Here is a 23392-nt window from a genome sequence, read left to right on the forward strand (position 1 = left end):
AATAATAAAAAGAATAATAAAGTCCTCCTTGAAGGAGCGCGCAAGTCAAACTCACACCCCTGCTGCTTCCCCCGCATTTGCAGGGGGTCGGACTAGATGACCTCAGGGTGGCCCCTTGGGTTCAGCGCCGCCGGTCGCCTCAGCGCGGTTTGTTCCTCCCTCCCAAGGCAAAGAGCGGCTAGGTGGCGCTTGGGCCGGATCGGGGCGTTCACCGGAAGGAGGAGGAGGCGGAGGCTTTTGTTCCGTTCGGGGCGGCGCTGGTCTCCCCCGTGGCGTGAGGGGAGGAAGGAGGGCTCCGGGCGGCGCCGGGCCTGGACGGGCGGCGGAAGCCCCAGCAGCGAGCGTGAGTGTCCCCCTTCTTCCCTCAGGCGCGTCGTGTCCCTCCCCTCCCCCCCCCCAACGGCTCCTCTTCTCCTCCCCTCAGGTACCTCAGGAAACCCACCGAGGGGTCTTCCGGGTTCCCTTCCCGGCGCCGCTTTCATTCTCATCCTCCGCCACCATCCTTGTTATTTATGACATTTGCATAGCGCGGGTCTCGGGGCGGGTCATAAACAGGGCACAACATGAACAGAGAAAGATCATCATCATCATCATTATTATTATTATTATTACAGTGGTACCTCGGGTTTCACAGGCTTCAGGTTACAGACTCCGCTAACCCAGAAATAGTGCTTCAGGTTAAGAACTTTGCTTCAGGATGAGAACAGAAATCGTGTGGCGGCAGCAGCAGGAGGTTCACAACATAAGCAGAACTTTGCTTCAGTAGCTTAGGGCCTCATCAAACCTATATCCAGCCCTGATGATGATGATGATTTATTGAATTAATATACCGCCCTATACCCGGAGGTTTCAGGGTGGTTCACAGAAAAGATCAAGATAAAAACCACAATATATACAATCAAAATAAAAGCAGCAACCCAGTAACACACACCCCAGTGTGTTTCGTTTATTAAATTTGTATACTGTACTGTCCATTGTAGGTCTCAGGGAGATTCACACCAACAACAACATATCATCATCATCATCATCATCATTATTTCATTTATTCCCCGCTCATCTGACTGGGTTTCCCTAGCCACTCTGGGTGGCTTACAGTGTATATAACAGCATACTAAAACATCAAGTATTTAAAGTTTTGTTGCTGTGAGCCATGGGCGTAGGCAGAATTTATTTTTTTTGGGGGGGGGGAGGATTTATGTTGGGGCAGAACTGAGTTATCTGCAACGCAATTGGTCAGTTATGTATTTTTATTTGTTTACTTGATTTGGAGGGGGCAGCTATGCCCATGTTGTGAGCCACCCTGAGATCTACAGATAAAGGGCAGTGGGCAGATTTAATAAGCAAACAAACAAAGTGTGTTTCATTTATTTATTAAATTTATTAAAGATCTTGGGGTGGCCAGTCCACAGCATTAAATACACAAAATGGACAAAGTACATAATGAGAACAGGACCAAACCAAACCAATAACCACTTACTTCCTCACTTGCTCGTCTTTTCATTCCTCAGAAAGGAAGGGAAACTTCTCAAGTGTAAGCAACATGCTGGATAATAGCATGTCTCTTATTTCTGCCAGTTTTGGGGATAACTTCTAATTCTTCTCCCTGTAGAAAAGGATTTTTCTTGATCCAGAGCAGAAACCTTTGTGGGCTAGATGCACCGTGCCCGGTGAATTTATTTATTATTTTGTTTTATCAGATTTGTATACAACCCTTCACCTGAAGATCTCAGGGCTGGTTCACAGTGTAAAAATAAAAAAATGGGAACACATTATATATAATGAAAACAAGGACAAAAACAAATGGGATTTGTTATCCTCATACATGGCCATGGAGAGAACCTAAAGGGGAAGAAAAACTGCTATCCTTGTTCTGAATGAGTATTATTATTATTATTATTATTATTATTTAAGCCTTGTTTATGTCCCAGCTCTGTGTTGTCCTCCTGCATTTCATGGCCCTGTTGGCGTCACTATTTGCAGTCTCTCTTTGATAAAAGAGAAATAATCAAGCATTGCAATATCCTTGCAACATATATAGATGTAAATCTACACAAAGAATACTAGCATATTCATATTAGGAGAAAAATAGGACAGAACCCATTTCTTCTGGACTACATTTTCTGCTACTTTGAGAGCAACACCTAAATGGCTTCTTGGAGACTAGTCTAGGAGTAAATAGTATTCCTGAAATGGAATCATTTGGGAGGAAAACTGTGCATCCCTGAATGAGTGTTTCTCTAAGGAAGTGCCCTTCGGGTTCTTACAATTTTATTATGAAGGAATCTTTTGTCAAAACACACACACACATCTGTTTTTTTCAAGCTCACACAGCACAATGATTTACTGATGTGCTTTTTCACAGGAACTTTCATCTCCGTTTTTAACAAAGAGCCTGAGTGTCTGATTGTGGTGTGTCCAGAATACCAGCAGGACTCCAGTAGGAGTGTGGAGTGCTTATGAAGTAAACTGAACCGATTGCCGATCCCTTCCATGGATCCTTTAGGGGCTCCTTCCAATTTTGTGGATATTGATGGTTTGCAAGGCTGGACTGATCTTTATGTGGCAGATCAGTTGAACTCTTCAGTTCCAGTAGAAAAGACTCAACTTGATGCTTGCTCACCCTTCCCATATAGGAAAGACATCAGTGAAAAAATAATATTATGGTAAGCTTGCGCATCATGATTTTGAAATAATTGCATTTGTTAACATAAACTTCTTAGGCATTATGTGATTCATTGATTTTTTGGCTTAAACTTTGGCTGATATTCACGGGGGGGGGGTTAATAAAATCAAATCCTGAGCACTGACTTTTGTAGAACACTGATTAGATTTGCTTTAACAGGTAAGAAGTTCAGCATATTCATTTCATTTAGTAAATGAATGTTTCTGTATCACCCTTCTAATACAGTGGTACCTCGCAAGACGAAATTAATTCGTTCCGCGAGTTTTTTCTTCTTGCGAGTTTTTTGTCTTGCGAAGCACGGTTTCCCATAGGAATGCATTGAAAATCAATTAATGCGTTCCTATGGAAACCGCTTGCCGGGCTGGCGGTGCGGAGAAAGGCTTTTCTCCCCACCGCAAGCCTTCAGGACAGGTCCGGGAACAGAGGGGAAGGCGCGCTGCACTTCTCCTCTGTTCCCGGAGCTTGCGGGGCTTGCGGTGAGGAGAAGGGCTTTCCTCCCCACCGCCAACATTCAGAACAGCATTCTGAATGTTGGCGGTGGGAAGGAAAACCCTCCTCCCACCGCAAGTCTTCAGGACAGGTCCGGGAACAGAGGGGAAGACGCGTTGCGCTTCTCCTCTGTCCCCGGACCTGTTCTGAAGGCTGGCGGTCCACCGCCAGCCTTCAGAACAGCCATCCGAAGGCTGGCGTGGGGAGAAGGGCTCTCCGCCCCACCGCCAGCCTTCGGAGGAGGTCTGAGGGCAGTGGGGAAGACGCGCTGCGCTTCCCCGCTGTCCCCGGATATTTCCCTATGGGCTTTCGTCTTGCGAAAGAAGCCCATGGGGAAAGTCGTCTGGCGAAGCACCTCGAAAAATGGAAAACTCTTTCTTCTTGCGAGTTTTCCGTCTTGCAAGGCATTCGTCTTGCGAGGTACCACTGTACTCATGTACCTATTTACAAGAATTTAAAATCAGACTACAGTACAATTATTTGAAATGGCTATAATAATAAAAATATATTAAATGCGCAACAAATAAAATAGCACAACATAAAAAGTTCTTTTAAAAGCAACAGCAGTAGTGATAATGGGTAAAAATGACTTTAGGCAAAAAACTATATCCATATGCCATAATCCTAAAATCTATGTCCAAGGTGCTGTTGAGATGTCTGACAGCTAAATCTATCTGGTTAGCAGGCATAAGAGAGAGGACTTTTCTGCAGTGGCCCCCTAGCTTTTCAAATACAACCCAAAAGTTAAGCAGGCGCTGCCTCTGTTATATTTTAAATGTGCTTTGGAGAGAGAGATTTTTATAATGGCCTTAGGAGTTTAAGTGTGGTAACAAATACTGGGGCCAATTATCCCTTGCTGGTTGTAGTCAGTATTTATTGTTTATAATGGGACTTTCCCCATTTTCATTTGATGTATTTTCTTCATTGTACACCCTTTGTGAGATTTTTGTCCTAAAGACCATATAGAAGTTTTAAAAAATAAATGGATAAATGAATAAAAATGTACAGTATTTACAAGCTGGTTAAAAATGACCAGAGAAGAAGTCATCTGCACTGGAGATGTCAATATTGGTGCAGCCCCTGAAAAAGGCTGTGCCTCTTGTGGCCATGAACTTCGCCTTGTCGTATGTGGGATGCAGAGAAAGGCACCAGCTTTTGATTTGAGGGAGTGGGATGAATGGTAGAGGAGGAGGCAGCCCCAGGTCTAAGTCATTTAGGGCTTTAAAGGTCATCACCAGTACTTTGAATTGTGCCCAGAAGCAGATTGTCAGTCAGTGGCGATATTGCAAGATAGGTGTAACATGATCCCATAGACATGCGCCTGTTAACATCCTTGCTGCTGCATTCTGAACCAAGTGTAGCGAAAGCCTCTTCTTAAAAATATTCAGTTACAGATAGGTAGCCGTGTTGGTCTGCCATAGTCAAAACAAAAAAAAATTCCTTCCAGTAGCACCTTAAAGACCAACTAAGTTAGTTCTTGGTATGAGCTTTCGTGTGCATGCACACGAAAGCTCATACCAAGAACTAACTTAGTTGGTCTTTAAGGTGCTACTGGAACTAACTAAGAACTAACTTAGTTGGTCTTTAAGGTGCTACTGGAAGGAATTTTTTTTGTTTTAAAAATATTCAGTTATGAAGTCACGTGGATATCACTTGCATATAAATTTCTGCTGTTCTATAGATGTATAATGCCCTGAATCTTCTTAACTGTATAGTCTGTACTAATAATGAGCACAAAGCAGAGGTAGAGGAACCTATGGCCCTCCAGATGTTTTAGGACTACAGTTCCTTCATTCCTGACAACTCACCATGCTTGCTAGGCCTGGTAGGAGTTTCTGCCCTGCAACATCTGGAAGGCTACAGATTCCCCATCCCTGGTGTAGAGTTGGTATTAAACCTTTGAACTCCATGAGCAAGATAATAACTCTTCTGTAATTTCCCTTTGTACTGTGACATAACTCTTAACTTGTAAGCACAGTGGAACCTCGGTTTTTGAACATCTCAGAAAACGAACAATTGAGAAGCCGAACGTCAAAAACCCAGAAGTAATTGGCTTCTGAGGCGCATTTATCCATTTTTCAATGGATTCTGCCGACCGCCCATTGATCCCTGGTTTTTGAACGTTTTGAAAGTCGAACGCTCTTCCAGAATAGATTACATTCAAAAACCGAGGTTCCACTGTATTGAAAATGAGGTTATATCTTTCCATTGTATTCAATTCCTGAAAAGTGATAAATTGACATACTGTGCACTCCATGACTAACATGAGCACTCAGACACCCAGAGACGTAAATATAAATTCTTCTATTACTGCCTTCTTAATACATATCAGGAGAAAGCTGATGGGAAAAACTTAATGAAGTATATTCTCTTTTATAACCATGCAACAATAATCATGTAACAGCTCTGAGAAGCTTCCTGTGTGTGTGTGTTGTGCTTCTATTTTCTTCCGTGCCGCCTGCTGAATGGTGGTGATTTTTCCTCAGGAGGGGGGATGTAGCACTTCTGAACTGCACAGCCATAGTGAACACCAGCAACGAGTCTCTCACGGACAAGAACCCAGTTTCTGAAAGTATCTGCACACATGCGGGACCTGACCTGAGGGCTGAGCTACAGAAGCTCAAAGGTAAGTAGAGTAAAGTTAATCCAACTGACTTCAAAACGTTCAGCTTGAACCAAAAAGGGGACTGCACTTTGGTTTTAAAAGTTCATTTCACAGTAAAAAAAAATCCATGAACAAACTATGCTGTAAATTTAAAATGTGTCTGTCATAATGATCATGCTACATATGCGTAAGACAAAGAGTAAACAAACATTTGGCATATTTTAAAATTAATTTGTCATATATTTATCTTATATAGTAACAATTCAGTTTATCAGCTACAAAGGTGATAAAAAGTAACAATGCAATAAAATCAGAAGCTGATAAACATAACTCTACAAAGTAACCAAGAGTACAAGCAATTCAAAACGTTGCACAATCATATGCTGTACCAGGAATTAGCCCATAACCCCTATAGTGACGGACCCGTTTATTCCAGCTGACCAAAAAGGTATCTTGTCTCTAACTTTGTTCTTTAAATCTGGTATATTAAGTTAATTTTGTCACTGATGCATATTTGCTTACTTCATTATACCGGTCTTTGATGGATGGAGCTGTCTTTGCTGTATATAAAATTATTCCAACTGTCAACAAATATGAAATGAATTCTGAGCCCTCTTACTGAGCTTTCTAATTAATTCAATAAAAACACAATTGGGTGTAATGGAAGCAAATATTTGGAGGGATGATTTTTTTGAACAGAGAATTTGGTCACTGATAAATGTTTCAGGTTACAAAAAATACATATCTGAGGAAGAATTAAACTTGCACCCCAATTCTGTACCAAGAGTTTACATATAGAAAACCACAACATGAGTAAATTATAAATAAACTACATCAACGACTGTCCATTGTGTGTACTACTGTACCATTTTACAGGGCTAACCAAACTCTTCCCCTACAACAATATCTGATTTAGAGAATAGCTTCTGAATTCAAAGTATGTCTCTCTCCTCCTCCCTCTGCCCCCACCCCCTCTTCAAATTACAAATTGCACAGCTGAACTTCCTCATAAAATAAGCAAGGTAATAAATTTCTTTAAAATGACCATTAGCAATGCAAGAATGAATAGGTGATGATATGAATAAATCGTGAAAAACATTCACGGCAGATCTTTATAAAATATTGCAACACTGGTTGCGATTTACCAGAATAGGTCAGCCTCAGACCATTGCTTATAAAGTTGGTCTGTCAGATTTGGACAAAACTAAGTTGCAGGTAGTTAAAAATAAAAATGGAAGCAAAAGCTTCCAGATTCCTCTACCTCCTCCCCCTCTACCTGCACCTGTGTAGTGTTGTGTGAACCCAAGGCTCGCACCGACTTGTTCTCTTAATAAACCATGGCTTATATCTATGTCTAACTGAGACTTCTCTGTACCCAGCTAGACAGCTGTGCATGCTGCTTTTTTCTCTTACCTAGGTTTGGCAGGAAGCATGGATATAATATGGGGAGCTGTTGTGTGTTCCCAAATCCATCCATAAAAGAGGATCTCTGTGCTAAGCCTAACATCCTTATATTTCAGTTGCTTCAATATTACTTAGCTCATCCGGCTTTGTTTTGTTTTCCTATAGGCTGCCGGACAGGAGAAGCAAAGCTGACAAAAGGATTTAATCTAGCTGCCCGTTTCATCATTCACACTGTGGGACCCAAATACAAAAGTCGATACCGGACAGCAGCAGAAAGCTCCCTGTACAGCTGCTATCGCAACATTCTGCAACTTGCAAAGTAAGCATGTGTCTGCTTGTGACAGGCAAGTACCTTGTGAAACACACAAACACATACACAAACACAACAACAGTGCATGTAAAATTTTGGAATGTGTAACTAGTGTAAAGGTATCTGAAGAAATGTGCATGGACACGAAAGCTCATACCAAGAACTAACTTAGTTGGTCTAAGGTGCTACTGGAAGGAATTTTTTTATTTTGTTTCGGCTATGGCAGACTAACACAGCTACCTACCTATATCTAGTGTAAAGAAATAAGTTTTAAAAACTTACCGTATCTATCATAACATCTTGGATAGCTTGTGAAGGTATACATGTCAACATCTAATCCCCTGGCTCTCTTCACCCAAACATATATTTTCCACGTGCTTTAGATTCTTCCGTTCCCCACATACCAATATTAGTTGCTTAGTAATGGGGGTAGATGATGAGAAGCACTACATGCCATTCCAAGGAACAGAATGCATTGGAAAGCCGGGTTTTATGTTTTTATATGGGTTCGAAGCCACCCAGAGTGGCTGGAGCAACCCAGCGAGATGGGCAGGTTATAAATAATAAGAGTATCATTATTGTTGTTGTTGTTGCTGCTGCTGTTGCTGTTGCTATTGTTACAAAAGTACTTGTTAAGTATAAATTCATCTTTGGCGATCACTCGTAGCCGAGTAAGATTGTCTTCCGTGAACAGGTTTATAGCAGTGAGTCTACGTGACTGTGGAGGCCAATTCTGGATCCACACGTCCTTCCACAGTGGGACATAGGTTTCCGGGTGAGAGTTGATCATGGTGAGGGTGCCTTCCGAGCATGCCTTCTTCTTAGCACATTTCTCCCTTTCGTCCTGAGTTCGAGCATATTCAAAGCCCATGACACCTTTGGTAAAGGCTGTTCTCCAACAAGAGCGCTCGCAGGCCAGTGTTTCCCAGTTGTTGGTGTTTATACTACTTTTTTTTTTTAGATTTGCCTTGAGAGAATCTTTAAACCTCTTTTGCTGACCACCAGCATTATGCTTTCCATTTTTGAGTTCGGAATAGAGTAGTTGCTTTGGAAGACGATACTCGGGCATCCACACAACATGAGCAGTCCGACAAAGTTGATGTTGAAGAATCATTGCTTCGACACTGGTGATCTTTGCTTCTTCCAGCACACTGACATTAGTTCGCCTATCTTCCCAAGTGAAGTGTGAACTTTTTCAGACACCGTTGATGGAATCTTTTAAGGAGTTGGAGATGGCATTTATAAGTGGTCTGTAAATAAATAACATAATAAATTGCAATTGAGGATCAGTTCAGAGAATGACTATTAGATTAAGGATGCAAACTGACATCATTTACTAAAAAAATTATATCGTTTCCTTTTAACCCTCTTTTCCATTGCTAACCTGCTTAACACATCTCCTATCTGATATAACCCCAGAGATGTTTTGCAGACTTCTACAGTGTCTTCATGTGGATTTTATGTTTGTGAAATGGGATAGTGGTGAATGGTGGCAGCTCTGTGTGGTTTTTTGTCGTGCCCAGTGTCTAAAAATTTGTTTAAGATCACAAGCAATGTGTTTCTTGTCCTGTGTGGTGTAGTGGTTAAGAGCGGTAGTCTCGTAATCTGGGGAACCGGGTTCGCATCTCCACTCCACCACATGCAGCTACTGGGTGACTTTGGGCCAGTCACACTTCTCTGAAGTCTCTCAGCCTCACTCACCTCACAGAGTGTTTGTTGTGGGGGAGGAAGGGAAAGGAGAATGTTAGCTGCTTTGAGACTCCTGAAGGGGAGTGAAAGGCGGGATATCAAATCCAACTCCTCTTCTGTGCAGATTATTGGTTTGTTAGGTGTCTCACATCTAAAACTATGGGTTTGTGTGCAAAATTACATGTTGGGAGGTATGGGACCTTCAACGTTACAGCCTCCTCAGTTGTAAACCTAGGCGAGCTCTAGGGCTACATCATCTTTGTCTAAACTGTTTATGCTCCTTGAAACAGTAAAATGTGATCCAATCTTCACATCTTTTGGCATAGTTTACACTATAGCTCCTCCTTGTGATCTGAAAACCATGTCTTAAGAAGTAACCAGCAAACATAAAACATCCAATGATACAGAAAACACTTAAACCTCCTTTGTCAAGAGTTGTTATAACAGCTATTAGGAGCAGTGGGGGTTTCGTGAAAATTTCAATAGAATCTTTTCCCGCTCTTAAAAGCTTTTGGAGAGCAAAATCTATCCACAGTATGAAGCAAAAGTATAAACATCCATAATCATGTTAGTCATGGGCACCTATTATGGATTAAGCCATCTCTGTGAATCCTTTTTACTATTTGATTCCAAATTTGGTGTTGCTCCGGTAATTTTAATGACCACTGTTGGACCACTATAACAAATGCAGCCTATTCATACAGAATAAGCTGACATGATCCTGCTATGGCATCAGTTGCATTGATTTGTTTGTGATGCTTACGCTTTTCATTATCCTTCTGGCTGCAGGGAGCAAGCGATGTCCTCAGTCGGATTCTGTGTGATAAACACGGTGAAACGAGGTTACCCTTTAGTGGATGCTACCCACATAGCACTGCGTAAGTAGCCTTGAAAGGATCTTTGCTGGATATACAGCTTCATCTACATGCATTGTGCTTTGCTAAGAACGACAGAGCAGGATTTGTGATTATTTTGGTTATATATATTTAGGCTTAGTTACAGTTGAATATTGGGACTGGAGGGTTGTGGCCAAGGGTTCATAGGAAAATACATGTTAATCTAAGGCACCTTAGGTCTTCAGTTGCAAAGCTTTCACTTAAGTCAGGGGTCAGCAAACTTAGACCTTGTGGGGGACCGGACTATCTATCTATCTATCTATCTATCTATCTATCTATCTATCTATCTATTATCTATCTATCTATATATCTATATATCTATATATTGGGGGGTGGATGAATGAATTCCTATGCCCAACAAATAACCCGGAGATGCATTTTAAATAAAAGCACACATTCTACTCATGTAAAAACACACTGATTCCCGGACCGTCCGTGGGCCAGAAGGCGATTTGGCCAGATACAGCCCCCTGGCCTTAGTTTGCCTACCCATGACTTAAGTTGTCATAGTTTTGAAACTATAAGAATATGCAAGTTAAAATTTGAGGAACTAGTAAAACAGTGAGGCAGGTGACTTCCCCTTTTGGATGCTAGGAATGCAGTCTGGCTTTATTTGCAGTTGGCGGCACAGCTGTCTTGATGTGGTGCTACGTTGAAGTAGGTTGAGAAAGATGGTAATGTGTGGTTGAACTCCCTACAGCCCAGTTCAAAACATCGTTACTGAAGTGGGGACTATATTGCAATATTCTGTCTGCAAAGGCCCTCTCCAATCCCCTGCTCCACTTCCCTTAGACTAAGTTGCAACCGGCTGTCTTTACATTGAAAAGTGCAACTGTCTTTTCAATTAGAGAAAACAATTCCAACGCTTTACAACAGCCCTTGTGGTGAAGTAAAATGAAGGAGTTGTAAAGGACTTTCACACAAGTTTCACTAAGGGCTGTAGGTACTTGTTTTCCTATGTACAGCATTCTTCTGGGAAAGGCATTAATTGAGACTGAGAAAACGAAATTCCAAACCCAAAGCTATTATTGTCAGGAAACCCAAACACCACCACAGTATATGTGGTCAACTAGGATGGGCAAAATAATTAATTAAATTGGATCAATTAATAACATTAAATAATGGCATAGGAAAGGGTAGTCCTATATTTTCCATCAACGTGGGGGTCTGTTTCTTCTCGTTTTGCTGACTGTGTGTTGATTTCTCCCTCTTCCTCCCACCCCACCCCCATTGCAGGAACCGTCCGACGATTTTTAGAAGTTCACGGGGAAACTCTTGAAAAAGTGGTGTTTGCAGTGTCTGAACTTGAAGAGGTATGTAAAGTACTCTGTTTATGTCTGTAGACATTGCTGTGCTGCTGAGCTAACCCAGTCTCAAAATCCTCGTGCCTTGATCTCTATTTACTGCTCTCCACTCCAGTGATTTGATTAACTTCTTGTCCAAAGGTGTATGAGAAACCTGGTTTCAATACCTTCTTATTCCTTCAGACAAACATACTCCCAAATTGCAATCTCACAGTTCTTCTAAATAGCCTCCATCTCATCTGTGCAATTTATGTGTTCAAAGTACTAATATTGAAAGTTACCCTGTGTGGCTGCCAGGACCCATTTCCTCCCCCAAGGCCACTTTTCCGAATTGCAGCATGAAGTTTGGGGCAAAGCCATACTCACTGCCACAGCTCTAGTGCTGGAGCTGAACAGGAGAGCTGGGGTTTTTATTTGGCTCTGCACTTAAAGGCACATTCCCAGTGCTCCAAAAGGGTGGAACCAAGCCAACAAACTCTCACACCCCACTCCAGCTCAGAGGTGGAGATGGCAGTGGGAACTTCCTTTGATTTTCTGCTTGTGAGCTGCAGAATGCCGCAGCGAGACTCCTTACGGGGTCTTCACTGCGAGATCACATTCACCCGGTGCTATACCAGCTGCACTGGCTCCCGGTGGAGTACAGGATCAGGTTTAAGGTGCTGGTTTTAACCTTTAAAGCCCTATACGGCCTAGGACCCTCGTGCCTACGGGACCGCCTCTCCTGGTATGCCCCACAGAGGAACTTATGGTCTTCAAATAAAAACATCCTGAAGGTCCCAGGCCGCAGACAGGTTAGGCTGGCCTCAACTAGAGCCAGGGCTTTTTTGGCGGTGGCCCCGATCTGGTGGAACGCTCTGTCACAAGATACTAGGGCCCTGTGGGACTTGACATCTTTCCGCAGGGCCTGCAAGACAGAGCTGTTCCACCAGGCCTTTGGTCAGGGCGCACCCTGACTCCCTCCTTTGACAATTTCTACAGAACTTTAGTTTAATTGTTGCCATCAATTTGATTTTAATTAATTTTTATAATGAAATGTTTTTAGAATGTTGTACTATTTTATTGTTGTTAGCCGCCCTGAGCCCAGCTTCGGCTGAGGAGGGTGGGATATAAATAAAATTTATTATTATTATTATTATTATTATTATTATTATTATTATTATTCTATGTTCCTTGGAAGCAGAAACACAAACCTTGGCTCTGCACTTCAGCTTGAAGCTAGAAAGGGAGGTGGGAGGTTTATGGTACAGCTGTGCTTCCAAAGCACTTTGGGGAAGGGTTAAGGGCTGAAGTTGATCCCTTCTTAGCACTTCCAGAACACAGCACAGCTGTTGATGGCTGAGTGAAGCTTACTTTGCTTGCCACAGCAAGTATTCTGACGCACTCTGGAAGCAGAATTCTGGCACCTGCCCTGCACAAAATGTTGCTGCATAAGAAAAGGATGGAAGGCTTGTAGGGATCCATCTGTTGGACTCTACTGCACATCAAATCCACAGGTTCCCCATCCCTAGCATTAGGGCATAAGGATAGGATGGAGATAAGTGAATAGATTTATTGTTTCAAACTTGTATTAAAACTTATTCTCTACATCCTAACCTTTCTGCATATGTCAGATGTTGAAAGAAAAACGATGGGAGTTGCAACTTTGTTCCACTTATGGGAGAACTGTAGATCTTGACTAACCAGTCAGTGTGGTGCTATCATGATCTACCATGCAAAAGAATACCAGGGGGCATTTAATGGTCTTTGTGACCTGTTTTCAACCTGCCTTGAAAACTAAGAGATCTAAAACTTTCCCTTTTTCCCCAGGATACTTATCAGAAGTTGCTGCCTCTGTATTTCCCAAGGTCTCTAGAAGAGGAGAAAAAGTCATTGCCTTTCCTTCCTGTTGATATTGGCAATGCTGAAGGGGAGCCAGTCGTGCCAGAGCGTCAGATCAGAATTAGTGAAAAGCCAGGTGTTTCTGAGGGTGAGTTTGCTGATTGTGTCCAGAGAGTCTTCTGCAGAGTTAGGATAAACATCATCTACAGAGCTAATGTAGTTATCCTCAAGGCATTGGGAGAGATAGGTATTCAAACTATAACTGCTTTTCCATTTGTAGCTGGAATGGGTGTGAACAAGGTCAAGCGAATTGTCTGTGAAGCTGATATAAGATAGGATTAGCTCCTGCCCTTTGACTCTGTTTCGGCTTCTCATGTCTGGGAGCAAATCTTCTGTGGCTCTGGACCTGTGTAAGTGTATAGCACACTAAAAGCTTTCAGATCTTCCGTGGAGGGGAAACCCCCTGGAAATACAGTATTTGATTATTTCCCCATAAGAGCAGACCCAGTCATTCCTTGTCAGAGGAAGGCATCTCATGAAAAGTGACTCCTTCCATCAGTGTTCAGAGGCACAACTTGGCCTGAATTTCCTCTCCTCACTGCTGTGGGCAGAGTCCTCATCCAGTTTTCCTCTCCTGTTTGCCAAGAGAGCTGGATTTTTGGTGGGAGACTGGAGCTTTAGATGCAGGGCTTGACTGACCTCCTGTTGATCTGTATCTCTTCTCCGCCATCAAGATCCATATGCCTGACACCAGTCAGTTGCCACTGAAGAGGAGGAAGAGGGCAGTCTCAGAACATACATCACTTGTTGTTCTTATACATCACCTTAGGCATGCACACAAACGCATATCAAGTACAAAACAATAATGAAACAACTAAAAATGGTTAAAAACAACACAAAAACCAGAAGGTGGATTTTAAAAAGCAATGTGAAATAGACATCCATGGCAGAGATCTATTTATCCAGCTTGGAAACCTTGTGAGTAAAAACCAGCACAAACCTGTGTGTGAAAGGCTATCCATGAAGTCTTACAAGAGCAGTCTTGCTTCTTCCATGACAGTAGCTTCATCAGATTTCCATGGCTGGAAATTCCATTATACCATTATTAAGTCTGGTCCAGGCACAGTTGGTGGCTCATCAACCTCCTGGCAGAAGTTATTTATATCCATCCCAATCTGGCTTTGGAGCAGAAACTGCCCTGATTGCTTTGGTGGATGATCAGAGAATTGACCATCTCTGGGTTAGGAGCACATTGTCATGATGGTTCCAGTCCTATCCAAATTTCAGGGTTCAGAAGGGCGTGCTGGGCTGCCTCCAGCTTCCATCTTCCCTATGCTTTCTTAATATATACATGCAAGTTCTGTATTTAAGGCTTGGCTAAGACTTCACAGAATGCCTCCTATCTTCAAGAAAGTGCATTCACATATTCAGTGTTCTGTTTTGGCTCTGAATAATTATGCCTAGCTGACATACTTGATGCTTGCCCTATGGTGAACTCTGAGTGCCACACTTCATCCACTCTGCTTGCTTTGCAGAAAGAGATACTGATGAACTCATAATGCAGTGCAATATAATCTCTATCTCCTGTCCATAAGTCTCATTGTTTTCCTGGACTGGACTTGTATTGTGGCTCTACTTTGGACAGTTACTTCATTGTTCTTGCACATCTTTTGCAGATAATTCTGATGAGGAAGGCCTGGAAGCAGACTTTTCATTTATTGGTTCCCATGCTTTTGCCCGCATGGAGGGAGATGTTGATAAACAGAGGCGTCTTATCCTTCAAGGGCAGCTCTCGGAGGCAGCACTACAAAAGCAGCATCAGAGAAAGTAAGACGTTATTGCAGATGACTATTCCTATTGGTGATTCATTGTGTTTTGAACTTCAGTGCTATATTCCTGGGAGCAGCTACACTATTCATGGTGTGTTTTAGCAGATTTAGAAACATGGGGAACACTTCCTCTTGTGCTAGGGGCTTTAGACATAGCTCCTGTGCTATGTAATGGAAGGATGGCAGCTCAGCTGCTTATTTTTGTTTAATTAAGAAGGTAAAGGGACCCCTGACCATTAGGTCCAGTCGTGGCCGACTCTGGGGTTGCGGCGCTCATCTCGCTTTATTGGCCGAGGGAGCCGGCGTACAGCTTCCGGGTCATGTGGCCACATGACTAAGCCGCTTTTGGCAAACCAGAGCAGCGCACGGAAATACCGTTTACCTTCCCGTTGGAGTGGTACCTATTTATCTACTTGCACTTTAACGTGCTTTCAAACTGCTAGGTTGGCAGGAGCAGGGACCAAGCAACGGGAGCTCACCCCGTCGTGGGGATTCGAACTGCCGACCTTCTGATTGGCAAGCCCTAGGCTCTGTGGTTTAACCCACAGCGCCACCCGCATCCCCCTTTGTTTAATTATTTCCAACTTAATCCCACACTGCTCCATTTGCGTTTTCCTTTTGCATTATGACATCGTATAACATCATGTGAGAAGTATGACAGGTTTGTTTGCTGTATTTGTCTAATAATGTCTCTGGAGGTGGTCTTTGATTGCTAAACATGACAACCAGATCAGTCCAAGTTCTGAAACCTTATGTGCCTGCCTTCCAGTTACAATCGCTGGCTTTGTCGAGCAAGAGCAGAAGACCTGTCTGATATTGCGTCCCTTAAAGCTTTATACCAAACTGGTGAGTTCAAGGTCGCAAATTCTAACTGCCCCTTAACTCTTCCTCGTTGAATATATTGCAATGAAGATATAGTGTGATAAAAGGAAGTCTCCATGTCAATGCTACACTGTACAGGAGAATCTAGCCTTCAAAAATTATTTTTAATTTTGTACACATAAATAAATTGGCAAAAGTAATGCAAGATTGTCATAAGTTGTTCAGTAGAGGATGGTCATAGACCTGAAAGGGGCTTAAAACAAGGAGCATGACCTATACAGTCCCAGACAACTGTGGCCCTTGAAACAGTGCCTATGAAGTGAAAGCTAATAATTTAATAGTATTGCTCCCGCATTGCTAAAACCATGTGTTTATGAACTACCAGATTTTAGGCTGAGCTTTATTTCTGCTCACAGAAGTGGGGGACTTTAAAGTTAAAGAAACGTTTCTGATTTTCATTCTATTTGTAGGTGTTGATAACTGTGGTCGTACAGTAATGGCAGTGGTTGGAAGGAATATTCCTGTAACTCTAATAGACATGGAGAAGGTGAGATCCTAACAAACATAAAAATTATTGGTGATTAAATAGTAAATTTCTCTTTGGATACAGGTTTATTTATTCTTTTGTACATTTATATCCTGCTCTTCATCCCTAAGAGGATTTCCAGAGCACATGACAATTCAGATCAATTCAAAACACATCAACATATCCAATAAGGCCAGGCTAACAGCAACTCCAGCTCTGGACCTGGTCTTTAACTGGGAGTACAATTCCACCAGCATTTCCACTACTTCACCTAAGTTAGATGGGAAAGGTAATAGAATTGGCTGTCATTAGTATATTGACAGATCTTTTTGCAGACATAAACAGGCATAGAATCATAGAGTCATAGAGTTGGAAGAGACCACAAGGGCCATCGAGTCCAACCCCCTGCCAAGCAGGAAACACCATCAGAGCACTCCTGACATATGGTTGTCAAGCCTCTGCTTAAAGGCCTCCAAAGAAGGAGACTCCACCACACTCCTTGGCAGCAAATTCCACTGTCAAACAGCTCTTACTGTCAGGAAGTTCTTCCTAATGTTTAGGTTATACAAAACATTTCTCCACAGGCAGTGACCGGCCGGTAGACTTCATGGGTAAGGCCTGCGTTATACGTAGGACTGCCTCTGAAGACGGTTCGGAAACTTCAGCTAGTGAGAATTGAGCAGCCAGGTTGCTCACTGGAGAAAGCATATTACGCCGATCCTGGTCCGACTCCACTGGCTACCAATTAGTTTCTGGACCCAATTCAAAGTGCTGGTTTTGACCTATAAAGCCTTAAACAGCTCACGACCGCAATACCTCAAGGACCGCCTCTTTCCATATGAACCTACCGGAACCCTGAGATCATCTCCTGAGGCCCTTCTTCGTGTGCCTCCTCCTCAAGAGGTTCGGAGGGTGGCAACATGAGAACAGGCCTTCTCTGCAGTGGCTCCCCATCTGTGGAATGCTCTCCCCTGGGAAGTTTGCCTGGCACCTTCATTATGCACTTTTAGGCGCCAGGCAAAACGTTCCTTTTTAACCAGACCTTTGGTTGACCTGATTGACATCCTATACCCTTTTAAAATGTGGCTCTTTTGGGGGGAGGGGGGGTTATTGGGTTAATGTTTTTATTTTTATTTTGTATATTTTGATCTTTCTGAGACCTCCAGGTATAGGGCTGTATATAAATTCAATAAATAAATAAATAAGGAGGAATTGGAGCTTCTGGTTCAAGCCTACCACTTTGTTCATGATAACTCAGGATTTGTGAGCTCACCACTTGTTTTTGGGTGAGAAAGGAATGGCATCTTTTGTTGGAGAAGAATTTATTGTGAAGCATTCACTTTTTTCTTTCTTGAGAGAATCTGTTCTCATATGTAAGAGCTGCATATTCAAAAAGTTTGAAAGAACTTTTTCCTCGATCCCCCTAAAGGTTGCTCTGCTTTTAGCCGTATTACTCATGCAAGGGTGGATTCTGCTGTCCTCCTCTGAAATCTGACATTTGTGACTTTTCTCTTTCTCCAGGCGCTCTTGTACTTCATTCATGTAATGGACCACATTGTAATGAAGGAATATGTCATTGTGTATTTCCACACGCTCACTAACATCTACAATCACCTAGATTCCGATTTCCTAAAAAAACTCTCTGACATTGTCGATGCCAAGTAAGTATTACTTGGCTTGCCCCAAAGCCTTTCTCCTTGCTTCCCTTTTGGATCAAAAAGCATCACAAAGAAACTATTTTAAAAGGTAGTGGGCATGGAGACAGAGTGTGTTCAATGAGTATGGGAGGCTTAGTTTCAGAATATGCCCAGTCACTCGTGTGACACAGCACCTTAGGGCTGTAGAATAAGCTTCCTTGGCTTTATGAAAAAAGCATGTCAGCTGTCATGAGACTACTCATTGTCTCTGGAGAGCTTTCCCACAGAAACAATTCAAGTCAGTGCTGCACATACATTAATAAGTTGCAGCTTGAAACATGTGGCCTTTTTTACATGGAGCAGATTGCTAAGAACTTGTTTGATTTCTGCAAATGTTCATTTAAAACTGCTCTTGTTGTTAACCTAGGTACAAAAAAAATCTGAAGGCCCTGTACTTTGTCCACCCAACGTTTCGCTCAAAGGTGAAGTATGCCCTACTCAACGGGGAAATTGTACGTTTTGGGTTGTAGTGAATGTGTGGGATCCCAAAATATGGGGCATAATCACTTTGTACAATGGTTTGTACATATCCTTTGCATGCTTCTTCAATAACATGAGCTGACTAATTGCATAGCAAGATAGGAATCAGGACCACTGTCATTTGGATTGGTTAGTTCTTTCAAGCTTTTCATCCAAGCCATTTAGATACCCGCCCTTAGGGTGAAGGGTGAGTAATTACTACTACTACTACTACTAACAACAACAACAACGATAAATGTAGACTTAGAGAATGCTTTATTAGCATTGCTAAACTAGCAATCTGAATTGTGCATGCACTTTTAACTTTGTCTGCTGAAATGGTGAAGGAATTGCTAGATTGTTAAGATTGAGACTCTGGGCAGTTATTGACAGTTTTTCTGGTAACATTTATTTCCCATTCTTGTCTATTAGGTTTCAACATGGTTTTTCACAACCTTTACGGTCTCGGGACTAAAGGACAAAATCCACCACGTGGAAAGCCTCCAACAGTTGTTCACAGCCATTCCCCCCGAACAAATTGACTTTCCCCCGTTTGTTCTTGAATATGATACTAGGGTAGGTGGCTTCAGGCACCACTGAGTGTTTGCTTCTGTTTCTAGTCTGTATGGAAGTAGCAGCATACAGCAAACTGGGGTGGGGAGGTGGGGGGAGCTTTCCTTCTGCCTGATTTAAAAGAAATCTGAGCAGATTGAATCTGTGAAAGGCTTGAAGCATTTTCTCTAACGGAAAAAGCTTTAGCCACATTACCTTGGTAAAGCTGAAGTGAATATTGGTTTAGGTGGTGTGCAGTTCTGAGAAGCCCACAGGCAGCAGCTAGTATATGGAACAAAGAGGAATGCTTATCATGAAATGTTTGACATATGTGGTACTTAAATGATCTTGAGTTAAGTTGAAGAGAGCATGATCTGCAGTACACTGGGGGCTGGGGGAAGAAAAGCACCCAGTAGCCATGAAGCAGCTTATCTGTTATAAGGCGCATGTCCTCTAAAAGCCTAGCTTCTGGTTTGTGCAATAGACTCCTTAAAGTTGTATGCCAAGAGAAAATCTTCCCCCACTCTTTAACTTGTTCCATCTCCTAGTTCTTTCCTTCCAAGTTTGCCTAAACTAAGTTTGTGTGCTTCCTTACTCAAAATCTCATGATTTTTTGCAAGTCTACCATAAAGTTTGTGTGGGAAAGATTTACAAGCCAGCCCCCAGCAGATTACACTGTATTGTTTGGTAGGTCAATTCTTATGTTACTTTTTTCAACGTTTAGATTGCTACCTTTGTTACAAACATGAGAATGACTGTATGAGAATACAAAAAAATTACAAACAAAATAAGAAAATGTCCAGTAGCACCTTAGAGACCAACTAAGTTTGTTCTTGGTACAGTGGTGCCCCGCAAGACGAACGCCTCGCAAAACGAAAAACTCGCAAGACGAAAGAGTTTTTCGTTTTTGAGTCGTTCCACAAGACGAATTTCCCTATGGGCTTGCTTCGCAAGAAGAAAGGCCATAGGGGAATCTCCGGGGACCTCTTTTAAATGCTGGCGGTGGGGAGCAAAAGGCTTTGCTCCCCTCCGGCCTTCAGAAGAGGTCCAGGAAGGCCGGCGGGGGCCGAAAGGCTTTGCTCCCCACCGCCAGCATTTTAAAAGTGGTCCGGGATAGCAGGGAATTGCGCTGCGCTTCTCCACTATCCCGGGAAGGCAGGCGGAGGGGAGCAAAGACTTTCGCCCACCACCGGCCAGCATTTTAAAAGCGGTCCGGGATAGCAGCCAGTCGGAAGCCGCGCCGGACTGCACTGGCTGCACTCCTGCAGCCAGTCGGAAGCCGCGCCGGACGTTTGGCTTCCAAAAAACATTCACAAACTGGAACACTCCGAGATTTGCTGAGTTCGGGAGCCAAAATGTCCCAAATACTAAGACGTTTGACAACCAAGGTATGACTGTAGATCCACTCTTTTCCCTCTTTGTGTGAGTTAGTGAAGTTTTTGCGGGGGCAGAGGGTTAAAGATCCTTGAGAGAAACATTTGGGATGGTGGCTACCTTCAAAGTCAGAGCGGTGGCCCTGCAAATGGCTGACGTGCCCACTTCCACAGATTCCCTTAGAGAAAATGTTCCTTGAAAGGAAGGGAAGGCTGCCCAGTTCTGGGACAGATTTTCAATGGGATGAGGAGAAACTCTTCATTCAGCAAGATTTAGGAAGATTTGATTTGTGTTTTACATGTGTATTCACTGTGCCATTTCATCTCTGTCTCCCGCTCTCTCTTTGTAGGAAAATGGATCGTATTATTCCTATCCGTCTTCTCCAGACCTCTGACTCTGCAGCTCTGCCCCTTCTGGTTTCCCAGCCTCCTGAGATGCTGCTTGCCGTACATGCTGAGCTGACGCAGCCTATTCAGAGAGATCAGAGAGAGGAGTTTCCTCCCACCTCTGCAATTTTTTTACAATGGTATTTGCAAGGACACGTGCAATCTAAACTCTCGTCGCAATGTGCTGTGTATTTAAGCATCAGTCCAGTGGAAAAGTTGATTTATGAACATGAGCATAGATCTCTTTCCCCCCCCCCCTCTTGATTTCAAGGGTTTCTCTCCCATTTTCCCAAGAGATCTCTAAACCGTGTTTGAATCCGATCTCTGCCAAGTTCTCAGCAATTCCTTCAGTTATGTGTGTTAAGAGTGGCTTGGAGGAAAAGGTACAGTATCTGTTTAACAGTGTTCTAAGGTCTTCTCGTTTCGAGTCCACCTTCACTGGTGACACAGTTACAGAATTCCCTGTAGAAATTTCTGCAAGGCACTGTTTCAAGCCCTACAGCTATTACAAAGTTAAGCATCATAAATGCTACTTAGCTAGGAATCTTGTCTCTCTTTTCTGGATGATGTGAGATGTAAGGATGCTGCTGCTTTTTCACGAAATAATAAACCCGAAGGACATATCAGCAGTGTCTCCTGTAGTTCATGCTACTTGTACACGTGCATTTGAAAGAACAAGATGTGTGAACACTGATTATCACCTGGACTACGTAATCTCCATTATGATGCAGATTTTTAATCATTAGAAGTAAACCAATGCAACTTCTATTTTGAAAATAAATTATTTGGTAGTGGCCTTGTAGAATTGAATCTATAACTTCTCTTGCAGAACGTTACAGCTTTCATGGTTGCTTTATCTGCCTTCTTACATTTTGGAAGTGGTGGATCCAACGATTCTCTAAATACTTCACCTCAGAGGAAGTTTTAGATGAGACACTGGCTGAAAAAGGCGGGAGGATGAAGAAAATATTCACACATGAGAAAGCAAGTGAAGTTTGTAGAAAGGAGAGAGGTGAAATGGCCCTGGTTGAATTTCACATTTCTATAATATAATCAGCCACCTTCCTTGCCTTGCTGCTATTTTCTGCTCTGTTCTTTCCTATTTGAGAAGAATTACGCCATATGAGAAGATGTGCACCAGATAAAACTGCAGTAGCTTACTCTGGTTTAGATACAAGGTACACAGCATGGGTATGTTAATGGATACATGCCTACCTGACCCATTAAACTGGTAAGCAAATGCAGTTGATTCTCACTTAAAAACAAACCTCTAAGAGGTTCTGAAAATATGTCTCTGCAGTTTCAAGATTCAGATTCGCTGAAAAACTAGTAAAAGCGGGCAGATTCTGAAGGAAACTATCTAGAAAGGTAGAACTGAAATTAATATTTTGCAATATGAATAGATGGAGACCAAGTCAGAGTCAAACCACAACACTTCAATAACTCAAGCAGGAAATTCAAAGGATGCCACTACTCTGACACACACACACACACACACACACACACACACATATTACAAAATGAAATTTCAATACATAGAATATTTCTTTAACACTGAAGGTGATTCAAACATGAGATAACTTTTCTCCTTTCCCTGCCCTGCCCTCAATACTTGAAAGCATGAAGACTAAACCCCTATTATGTAAAGAAGTACAGCAAGGGTTTAACACAAGAAATGCCCATGAGGGGTGAAACATCTTCACCTGGCCTGAAAGATTATGCTGGCGCCAAGTGAGCCTTCCTGGTCCACCGCCGCAAAGGCACCCTCTTGTCACATTCATCCCGACTGCTGCAAAGCACGGCACTAAATTAAAACCATTTTAAATAAGCAGAGTGAGAGAACATAGTCACAGCTTGCATCCAATTAAATATACAAGGTAATTGTGTGGAATGTGAGGTGGTATTTCTGTATGACAACTGAGCATTCTAATTAAATGAGCATGTGCCCTTTTAATGAAAAAAAGGGGATTCCGCTTCATCAGAAATTGTTGCAGACGGCTGAATAGTTTGCATTTTGTGATGTATGGGTGTCACTGAGACTTCAGGAGTCAGAAAAGGGTTGTGCACAGGACACAGTGGGCTTGGAGAACAGTCCACCATCAAACACATAGCAGAGGTTAAATACATGAGTTCATGCCGCATTGACAGAATTAATTTTATCCTGTTTAGGGGTGTGTCCCCCCAGTTTTATATTTACAGATCATATTTTCATCCTTATACAATAATTAACATAAATAGAATTTCCTCCTGTTTTGATGTTTTATAATGTACGTTGCTGTTTTTAATGTACTTGCTTGTGAGCCACCCTGGCATCTATGGATAAATGGTGGTATCGAAAAGTAGCTTCATTTGTGAAATACAGTAATATATTTAAAAAATGATTGTTTAGGAGATTTGTAGCCTCCATCCTAATATGGCAAGGGTTGTAGCCTGCACCAAGAGAGAGAGAGTGTTGCTAACCAGACAATTTAACCGCTCCTGTGTGGTCCTCACAGCTACCACCAAGTGGAAATCTGTTTTTCCTAGCTGTCTCTTCTAAGCAGCCCTCT

General features: G+C 42.5%; 1 protein-coding gene across 3 annotated transcripts; it reads left to right on the forward strand.

Moving 5' to 3' along the window:
* The first annotated feature begins 308 nt into the window (after positions 1–308).
* Positions 309–21469, forward strand: GDAP2 (ganglioside induced differentiation associated protein 2). 3 transcript variants are annotated; one of them, XM_081894426.1, is made up of 14 exons: positions 309–349; positions 2363–2663; positions 5659–5798; positions 7347–7500; positions 9970–10058; positions 11313–11389; positions 13187–13346; positions 14875–15025; positions 15797–15873; positions 16320–16396; positions 17897–18036; positions 18440–18494; positions 18964–19111; positions 20807–21469. In XM_081894426.1, exons 2-14 carry the CDS (start codon positions 2491–2493, stop codon positions 20917–20919), a joined length of 1554 nt encoding a protein of 517 aa, XP_081750552.1. In that variant the 5' UTR covers positions 309–349; positions 2363–2490; the 3' UTR covers positions 20920–21469. The 3 variants fall into 3 exon arrangements, with proteins under 3 accessions (XP_081750552.1, XP_081750551.1, XP_081750550.1); XM_081894425.1 differs by having other exon boundaries at positions 325–343; positions 18964–19107; XM_081894424.1 differs by having other exon boundaries at positions 329–349; positions 18964–19107.
* The last annotated feature ends 1923 nt before the right edge of the window (positions 21470–23392 follow it).

The sequence above is a fragment of the Podarcis melisellensis genome, assembly GCF_964234715.1.
Source record: "Podarcis melisellensis genome assembly, chromosome: 17".
NCBI lineage: Eukaryota > Metazoa > Chordata > Lepidosauria > Squamata > Lacertidae > Podarcis > Podarcis melisellensis.